Consider the following 10,089-nt stretch of genomic DNA (forward strand, 5'->3'; position numbering starts at 1 on the left):
AGGTTGGACTTCTTCCTTCAGTACTGTTGGTTCTTGATCATATACTACCTCTGAAACGGCTGAATGTCGATCAATTCTTTTTGGTACAGTGACTCTGTATTCCTTACATCTTCTTTTGATGCTTCCTGAGTTGTTCAATTTTTTGCCCATAGAATCCTTCAGTATTGTAACTCTATGCTTGAATTTTTTCTTCAGGGCTTTCAGCTTGAGAAATGCTGAGCATGTTCTTCCCTTTTGCTTTTCTAACGCTAGGTGTTAGCAGATTTCATTATAATACTTTGTGTTCTCCAGCTGCCCATTGAAATATTCTGTTCAGCTCTTTTACTTCATTTCTTCCTTTCGCTTTTGCTACTCTACATTCAAGAGTAAGTTTTGGAGTCTCTTCTGATGTCCATTTTGGTCTTTCTTTCCTTTTTAATGACCTTTTACTTTCTTCATGTATCATGTCCTTGATGTCATCCCACAACTCATCTAGTGTTCAATCATTAGTGTTCAATGTGTCAAATCTGTTCTTGAGATGGTCTCTAAATTCAGGTGGGATACACTCAAGGTCATATTTTGGCTCTTGAGGACTTGTTTTAATTTTCTGTAGCTTCAGCATGAACTCACATATGAGCAATTGATGGTCTTTTCCACAATTGACCCTGGCCTTGTTCTGACTGATAATATTGTACTTCTCCATCATCTCTTTCCACAGATGTAGTCAATTTGATTCCTATGTATTCCATCTGATGAGGCCCACATGTATAGTTGCTGTTTTTGTTGTTGAAAAAGGTATTTGCAATGAACAAGTCATTGGTCTTGCAAAATTCTACCATGTGATCTCCAGTGTCTTTTTTATTACCAAGGCTTTATTTTCCAAATTCCTATCCTTCTTCGTTTCCAACTTTTGCATTCCAATCACCAGTAATTATCAATGCATCTTGATTGTACGTTTGGTCAATTTCAGAGTGCAGAAGTTGGTAAAAATCTTCAATTTCTTCATCTTTGGTCTTAGTGGTTGGTGCGTAAATTTCACTAATAGTTGTATTAACTGGTCTTCCTTGTAGGCATATGGATATTATCCTATCGCTGACAGCACTGTACTTCAGGATAGGTCTTGAAAGGTTCTTTTGATGATGAATGCGACCCTTCCACTTCAATTAGTCATTGCCAGCATAGTAGACCATATGATTGATTCGAAATGGCCAGTATCAGTCCATTTCAGCTCACTAATGCCTAGGATATTGATCTTTATGCATTCCATTTCATTTTGGACAACTTCCAATTTGCCTAGATTCATACTTTGTGCGTTCCACATTCTTATTATTAATGGATGTTTGCAGCTGTTTCTTCTTATTTTGAGTCGTGTCACATCAGAAAAGGAAAGTCCTGAAAGCTTTACTCCAACCACATCATTAAGGTCAACTGTATTTTGAGGAGGCAGCTCTTTCAGAGTCGTATTTTGAGTGCCTTCCAACCTGAGGGGCTCATCTTCCAGCACTGTATCAGACAATGTTCTGCTGCTATTCATAAGGCTTTCACTGGCTCATCTTTTCAGAAGTAGATTGCCAGGTCCTTCTTCTTAGTCAATCGTAGTCTGGAAGCGCCGCTGAAACCTGCCCACCATGGGTGACCCTGCTGGTATTTGAAATACCAGTGGCATAGCTTCCAGCATCACAGCAGCCCTGCAAGCCACCACAGTATGACAAGGAAGGGAAAAGAAGTGAAATGAAGCTTGGAAACGTTTGGGTTGTTCACTACAGGGCAGCCAGAATATTACTTTCTTAACACCTCCTTACTTGCTTCCCACTGCTTAGGATAAATAAAGCTCGGCACTTTACACGCATTAACTCGTTCTTGCCATAGACCTAAAGTTAGTGCAGTCATTATTCCCATTTTGCAGTAAAGTTACCGAGAAGTCAGGCAACTTGCTGAAGATGATGTAGTTAGAAATTGGTCCAACTACCAGGCCAGCGGGCTGGAGTCCATGCCCTTAAACAGTTTAAAGACTAAAATCCTTAAAACAGCCCACGAGGCTTTGGCTCCTATCTGAACTCTACAGTACACACCACGTTGGCTCATGCAGTTCCCTTTCCCAACTGCACCCCGCGGGTATCCGGGAGCGCAGGAACCAGAGTCCCCGGATTCTAGCCTGCGACTGGCGTCCTCTGCCACCAGAGGGCGCTCGCGGGGCTGTTCGCCCCTCCACGCACAGAGGACTTGATGGCGACAGCAAAACTGCTAGGGAGTCTCTCTGCCTGGGGGCTCGGGGCCAGGGGAGGCGACCTCCCGCAAAGGTCTGCGGCAGCCGGAGGCGGAGAAAAAAGTCTGCTTCCACCCTGCGGCGTTCATCATTCTCTACAGCGCTTACTCTGCGCGGACTCCGTCAACCCTGCCGCAGGGGAGGTGGAGTACAGGCTCTCCTCCCGCCCACTCCAACCCACGTGACCCACAAGCGGCCTCGAGGCCGGAAGCGCTCTCCACTGGCGGGCGCCCTCTCGCGTTTCCGGGCGTCCGCGGGGGTTCTCAAGTCTCGGCCCTGCGGTGCGCTAGCGTTTGTCCTTGTTCCTTGGGTCCCCCGGCCCAGAGAGCTCGGCAGCAGCTGTGCGGGCACGCGGTGCCCAGCCCGGTCCCCGTCCCCAAGGCACGCCGGGCTCCCAGGGAACCACCACTACCACCATGTGCTCGTTAGCATTGGGCGCTACTGGTGGGTATCCCTTGTCCCTCGGCACCCGGCTTGCCCAGGCCGCGCCGCCGTGAATCGGTGAAAGACCCTTCTCCCCCTAGCCTACCCCGGGACGCGGAGCCGAGCTGGTGGGGGCGTGCGGGGAGGATGGAGGAAGTGCTGGGTGAGGGCCGCGGGCGGACGCGGCTGGGGAAGTGCTCACCGAGGGGAGCCCTCCCCACGCTCCTGGATCGCACTGATGTCTGAGACAGATCTGATTGTTGTGCGTGTGCTAGGCGGCCGGGGCGCTATGGAGGATGAGGAGGACCAGCCTGAGCTGTCGGACAGCGGTGACGAGGCCGCCTGGGAGGATGAGGACGATGCTGAGCTTCCCCACGACAAGCAGCAGACACCCTGCTTGTTCTGTGACAGGTTCGTCCACCTGAGCGCCCGGCCGCAGCCTTAGGGTGCCCGGGTCGCGTGGGGTCAGTGTCCTCTGCTCAGGAAGGACTGGTCTAGTGTCGAACCAGAGTGGCCTGCCCTTGAATTCTTGTAGCATTGGTTTGGGGTGATTGCTTGTTAAGAAGTAAGATCCATAGTGGTGTAGACATTGGAGCCATGAACTGGAAGCCAGGTTATACTACTTCCCTTCCATGGGCCTCAGTTTCCCTTCTGTAAAATAAGGTTGAACTGGATCTGTGGTCCCCAAATATGGTTGTGCACCCTTATCACCTGAGACACTTAAAAAGAAAAAAGTACAAATGCGAAACTCTGCACCTGAGTCCTTCTGAATCAGCCTTCTATTTTTAGAAAACACACTTAGGTGGTTCTAATGAGTAACAAGTTTCAAAGTCACTGAACTAGATAATTCCTAAAGATCCTGTAATTCTGTCATCAGTAGAGAGCTTTTCAGGTGTTAAATTTCCAGTTGAGACTAGCGCCGTTTAAATAATCTTTTAATTCAGCTCTCTTAGGTGGGGGCTCCCGTCTTAGCGAAGGGGAAGGAATTGATGCATTTTCTACTTCAAGGGAAAAAAGGCGGGAAGAGAGACTGCAATATCAATAACTCGCTCAAGGTTAAAAAGTTGTGGTTTGTCTTATTCTCAAGCTCACACTTTCTGTTTAAAATTCTGCGTCTTGGTCTCAAGAAGCTTTGACTTTGGCTGATGTCCTGGGCATGTAAGGATGAAAGAGGCCTGATTGGGAATGGCCAGTGTTAAACTTTAGTAAACATTTTTCCAGTGCGGCTTATATCTGAGCATGGTGCTGATTGGTGGTGTATTAATTCCGCTTGGTTCCTCCTTGTTCTCATGTAGCCTCATTGGGTAGGTAGTATGTCTGCATATATTCTAGGTGTCATAAAGTAATAGTTATTGAGCACTGGGGGTACATCGCCTTGTGCTAGGCTCCATAAATACTGCAAATAACCTACTTCAGTAAACATTTGTTGGAAACGAACTGTTGCATATGTGCTAGGCATATAAAAAAGGCATGTAGCTTCTCAGCCCTGTGTTCCTGTCTGTGTCTTTCAGTGTTGCAGGTCACATAATAAAGAAGCTTGGTCTGCATAGTGTCTATAATGCAAGTACTTTGGGAACAGTACAAGATCACTTGTAAAATATTCTCGCACTTTGGGAATGTGCCAGTTGTAACATGACATACTTTATTTCTAAAAGCAGCTTGAGCTGTGCTAGTTCAAAGCCTCTGAAAGCGGAGTTAATGCTTAGAGGAGAAAAGAATCTCAAGTAGGGAATATGCGTGACCTGAGAGAAACATAGTCTGTATCAGAGGCAGCTCTCTCTCATAAGAGCCTTTAGATAAATTTACAAATAATTTGTCACAATAAGTTAACTTTGATATTTCAAGGGTAATTAATTTGCTTTTAGATGAAAAGTAGGACTCAGAAGTACGAATTCCCCATAAAAGTACTGGGTTCCCTTCCTCTTTTCCGTAAATATGTTTGTTTCTTCTTAACTGGAATTAAAACTAGAAACCAGAGAAAAAAAAATTATATTTAAAATGAAATCAATATTTATATTTTTTGGGGAACTATTCCATGTTGGAAACCCTGGTGGCGTAGTGATTGAAAGCTAAGGCTGCTAACCAAAAAGTCGGCAGTTCGAATCTACCAGGCACTCCTTGGAAACCCTATGGAGCAGTTCTACTCTGTCCTGTAGGGTTGCTGTGAGTCAGAATCAGCTTGACAGCAAGGGGTTTGGTTTTGGTTTTTGGTATATTCCATATTCCATGATGCTATTGCTTGATTTTTCAGGTTATTCACATCTGCTGAAGAAACATTTTTGCACTGTAAGTCTGAGCACCAATTTAATATTGATAACATGGTCCATAAGCATGGTGAGTATTTAGAATAAAGAAAATTTTTGTTATGAAATTTAAGTTCAAACCTTAAAATTTTTCAAACTTTTCATTTTCTACACAAGTCCAGTATAGTGGAACATACATGGTAACGGCATGTCTCATGGAAATGAAAAAGTCTTTTTGATAAGTGGCCTTTGAGAAAAGATTAATAATAAGACATTCTTCTAGAGAAAATTCACTGTATGTAAGCTTGTATTTGCTTCACAACTTAAAAGTTAGCTTGGCGTGTGATTGCATTTTCTCGTGTTGGAATCAGGGAGTGGGAGAGCAAGAGTAGAGATGGGCTTTGGAGGAGGAGGTGGGTCGTTATGGAAAAAGACAACCCAGTCAAAGTATAATATGATCTTCAAGGCCTGCCTTTTTTTATAGGGACATGCTGGGTTTTTTTACTGAGTAGAAAGAAAACGAGTAGGAAAAAACTGAAAGGTAAAGAAGATGTAGGAAGAAGTACAGTTGCTGAGTTGTAGGGAAAGAAAAGGCAAGATACCAAAATTAGTTTACTTAGGATAATGCCTGCGAGATTGAATTTTATGAGAAGTTTGGTAAGAGGGTATGGAAAAAGGGAGTGATCAAGTAAGGTGGTAAGCAAAATATTCAGGTGATGTTTTTCTTAAAACTTATATTGAAACATGCTTATAACTAAAGCTGTCTACTTCTAACTTTACATGGATATAGAAGAACTACACTATTCCACTAAAATTAACTAAATACAGAATTAGTTCTTTGGTCCCGGTATTCACTAACAACTAGACAGGACATTACTGAAAAACGGCAATACGAGGCAGGTTCTTAGGTCTCAGATAAACATGTGATATGTTTATAAATCATAAATTCAATTGCAGCTACTCATCTAAGACCTGTGAATGACTTAGTCCCATTGTTTTTTAATTTTCATTATTTATGTGAAAGCTGGTAGAGTTTCTTTATTTCATGTCATGGCAAAATTATAATTTGGTAGGCACCATAAAAATTGGCACTTTAGAAACTTTCAGCTCTAATATCAACTGTCCAATATTTGGTATAATTTAGAATCTAATTTTCTAATTTATATTTTTCTGACAGATGAGTCGAATTCTAAAAATTACTTTCCCTTTTTGTAGAAATATAAGGAAAACATTAAAAACTGTCATCTGTGGTTGTTTCTCAGTTAAAATATTCAGAAGTATCAAAGTTCCTGTTCTAATTCTTAGAAATTAAAAATATTATAAGTAGTAGTTCAAAGGATAGAAATATTTTATTGTCTAACCAAAGAATCTTCTACAGATTTAACAGAACTGGCATTATGTCAAAATAAATGAATTATCTTTTTCTTCCCCCTTTTTAGGACTTGAATTTTATGGCTACATTAAGCTAATAAATTTTATTAGGCTTAAGGTAAGTTGGTAGCTTAATTTATAACTTTGTTTAGAAACTAAAGAAATAGCATAGTGACTGTCAATGCACTGACTAAAAGAATATAAAAGAAACTTCTAAATTTGGTGTCCTCTTCCTGGGGAAATCACAGGCATCAGGAACTAGCACGACATGAAGTACCAAGTACATGTATATAGATGGTACTTAAGTGGCGTTTTTAGCAGTATCACTGTGTCTAAGATATGAATCATTCTTATGTGAAAAGTAATTCAGTGTCAAATAACCTAACCCTTGTTTTTAAACCAAACCCATTGCCATTGAGTCGAATTCTGACTCATAGGGATCCTATAGGGCAGAGTAGAACTGTCCTAATGCCATGGGGTTTCCAAGGCTGTAAATCTTTATGGAAGCAGACTGCCACATACTTCTACAGAGTGGCTGGTAGATTCAAACCGCCGACCTTCCAGTTAGCAGCCAAGCCCTTAACTGCTGCGCTACCAGGGTTCCTTCCTTGCTTTTACTTAGATCAAATTAAAACACAAGTGTCTTAACAAACTTAGACACAAGACCAGAGTAAACAGAATGTCTTTTAGAAATCTGATTTTTTTTAAAATGGGAAATACTGATAGTCACTATTTCAGTGAAATCAGAAATAATTTCTAGTGTGCTTTCAAGTACTTGGTCGTTTTTTTTTCTTTTTCGGTTCTATGCAAGTGAACGTCTTTTATTGCTACTTTCCCCAGATCCAAGCAATATAAAACTCTGCATTGCAACCATTACTTAATTAAACAAGTTAATAAAATGACAGGCAAATACAGACTACTTACTTGAGATGTACTGATTTTATTTAATATAGACTTGATTTCCTTCTTCGTTTAATTTCCCAAATTTTTACTAGGGAGATTTTGTGATTATATGCAATGAAAACACATGCAATTAATTTTACATCCAGAATCCTACAGTTGAGTATATGAATTCCATATACAACCCAGTGCCTTGGGAGAAAGAAGAATATTTGAAGCCGGTATTAGAAGATGATCTTTTACTTCAGTTTGGTAAGATGAACATACTGTATACGCTTTACCTAATGTAGGGCCGTTGGTAATGGCAAAATGGCGATTCAGTGTTCTAGGAAAATATTATCTCCTTAATTCTCTAAAGACCACAGCAGGTAGTTGATTTCTGTTAAAAAAAAAAAAAAAAACAATTGAATTGCTTAAAAACTGACAGTCACACTAACAATTACCAGAGAGGAATTTAGAGATATGAGCTTCTTTAAACGTTTTGTATAGGATATTTTGAAACACAGGAAGACTTGAGAGAAGAATTTTTAGTTGTTAGACACTGATTCAAAAAACTTTAAAGTAGATTTAGTATTTGCTGCTTTTGTCTCATATATCCAGATCAGACAATTTCTTAAGACAGTGAATTTGCTGAGATTTTGTTTGATTCAGAACGGATTCCACTCAGATTTTCATGAGCATACCCTCATATACTAACTATTAAGTCTCCCTTTTGGCAGAGTCACTGACTACTTGACTGTAGCTTTTTCAGTTGCTTGCTCTGTACTTTGTTCATTCCTTGAAGAGGATCTTGTGAAAGTTCTGCTGGCCTCGTATAGGTGCTTTATAGGTCTAATCTATAGGGCATAAATTATTTATTGTTACTTATACTTTATTTCATGCTTCTTCTGTCAGTCAGGGTTTGCTGTCTTCAGATCAGCAAGACTGTCCTAAACAGAGCATATCTTAATTGGTAATTGTTTGATGATATGTATTTGAAACTGCAGAGAACTACTCATTTCCTTGGGAAGTATCACCATTAAGTTGTCGTGTGATATAGTAGTGAGAACCTTAATATAGGAATCAGGAACTGTGTGACCTGGGACAAAGCACTAAGCTTTCTGGTTTCCAGCCTTTTCAATCTGTAAAATGAGGAGTTAGGGCCAGATTTCTGAGATTCTTTGTACCTCTGAAGTTTGGTGATTCCCAAGTTAACTCTTTCCCAAGTTTTCACAGCCTCTTTAATCTCATTTCCTCAGAGTGACTAAAGTGATCTGTTTGATAACTGACAATGCACCAATGGGTATTCTTCATGACTTTCTAAATTCAGAATCATTTATTGAATGTTCACAAGATCAAAGTGTGTTAAATACTTTAGGAACATGAGGATGTGAATTAATGTCACAATCCTTCCCCCAGGGAGCATACAGTCTAATAGTAGCGGTGTTGTTTTTGTTAACGTCTGTCCTGTATTGTAATTCAAGGTAGACTGTGGTAAGTTTCACGAAAAGTAGAAAGGGTAGTGTAGTTCAGAAGAGGAAGAGATTACTCTGTTCAAAAACAGATGCTCGAGTGCTGTTTACTGAACACTGGATACAGATCCATATTGAATTCTAACTCTCCAAAGGTGTATAAACTTAATCTCTTTCAGCCTTAATTTTAATTTGTAAGAAGGTGATAATGAGACCTACTTCGTAAGATTGTTGCAAGGATAATCCATGTTAGCATAGTATGTTGGCATGGTACCTGTCATAAGGTAAGTGCTTAATATAGGAGAGTTTATTGTTGTTGAGTAAATAAGTTCTAGAGGAGTTTAGATGAAGAAGTCATGACTGGGGTCTAGAACAGTTAAAGAGACCTAGTAAAAGAGATGGTACTTAAACTGGGCTTGCTCTTGAGTGCATTGCCCACATTTTCTCAAATAATCTATGCTCCTGACTCTTGGTGGAGACAGATGGAAGAGAAGGTCATCACTCCCCTGACTAATCTTGATTACTGATTATTTCACCTCCACTGTCTTTCAGTAAATATTTATTGAGCACCTGCTGGGTTTTAGGCTTTGAGGATACGAAGATGATTAAGTTATTAAAGGAGATAATCAAGAAACTAGGAAATAGGGGGGAAAAAAAACTAACGTTGCCGTATTGCCCCCCAGTGCCATACTGAGAAGAAAATTTAGTATCTGTACTGTTTTTATTGCTTTAGGTTGATCTGAAAGTTAATTAGATTAGAACATGGACATTGGGATTTTGTAAAAACATTAGGTCCATTTATTAACTTCTTTTTGTGGAGTTATTAGTTCTACAGCAGATGTTAAGGATTTATATTTTGTGAAGTTGTTTGAATCAGGAATTTTGAATGATTAAGATGTTGTTTTATAGATCCCACTCTTCCTTACCCAGGCTGAAAAATATAGAATTCTTTATCTACACATTGTCCTTAAAAAGACCAAACCCATTGCCATCAAGTCAATCCAACTCATAGTGACTCTATAGGACAGAGTAGAACTGCCCTATAGGGTTTCCAGGGAGCAGCTGGGGGATTCGAACTGCTAACGTTTTGCTTAGCAGCCCTATGTCTTAACCACCGTGCCACCAGGGCTTAGGAGCATGTAAATATAATGCCTGCTTTTCTTCAGATAAGGACACAGAGCCTCCGAAGTGTCCTTGTGTAGTGCCAAGAACACGGGCTAGAAGACAGGCCTGAGTTTGAGTCTTAGCTTATCCATGAAACAGCTTTATGACTTTCGGCCAGTCACTTAATTTCTCTGATACTTATTTTTCCCGCGCCTAAAATCGGCGTAAATATTTACATCTTAGGTTTGTTTTTAGGATGAAATGAGAAGTAATGCATGTACTTGAAAGATACCTGGTGATCAGTAAATTACTAGGTTTTTTCTCTCACTTTTTTTTCTTCCTGAATTAATTA

The 10,089-nt window shown here is 40.4% G+C and overlaps 1 protein-coding gene across 1 annotated transcript in view; it reads left to right on the plus strand.

Annotated features, from left to right (window-relative positions):
- Nucleotides 1–2,552: 2,552 nt before the first annotated feature.
- PRMT3 (protein arginine methyltransferase 3) overlaps nt 2,553–10,089 on the plus strand; it is a 117,614-nt gene continuing 110,077 nt past the window's right edge. Inside the window, exons 1-5 of the mRNA XM_023737001.1 lie at nt 2,553–2,689; nt 2,944–3,079; nt 4,920–5,002; nt 6,351–6,400; nt 7,332–7,434. Of these exons, the coding sequence (XP_023592769.1) occupies nt 2,662–2,689; nt 2,944–3,079; nt 4,920–5,002; nt 6,351–6,400; nt 7,332–7,434 (400 nt within the window). The 5' untranslated portion in view covers nt 2,553–2,661. The remainder of the gene's footprint in view (nt 2,690–2,943; nt 3,080–4,919; nt 5,003–6,350; nt 6,401–7,331; nt 7,435–10,089) is intronic.

The sequence above is a fragment of the Trichechus manatus genome, unplaced genomic scaffold (assembly GCF_000243295.1).
Source record: "Trichechus manatus latirostris isolate Lorelei unplaced genomic scaffold, TriManLat1.0 scaffold00006, whole genome shotgun sequence".
NCBI classification, from domain to species: domain Eukaryota; kingdom Metazoa; phylum Chordata; class Mammalia; order Sirenia; family Trichechidae; genus Trichechus; species Trichechus manatus.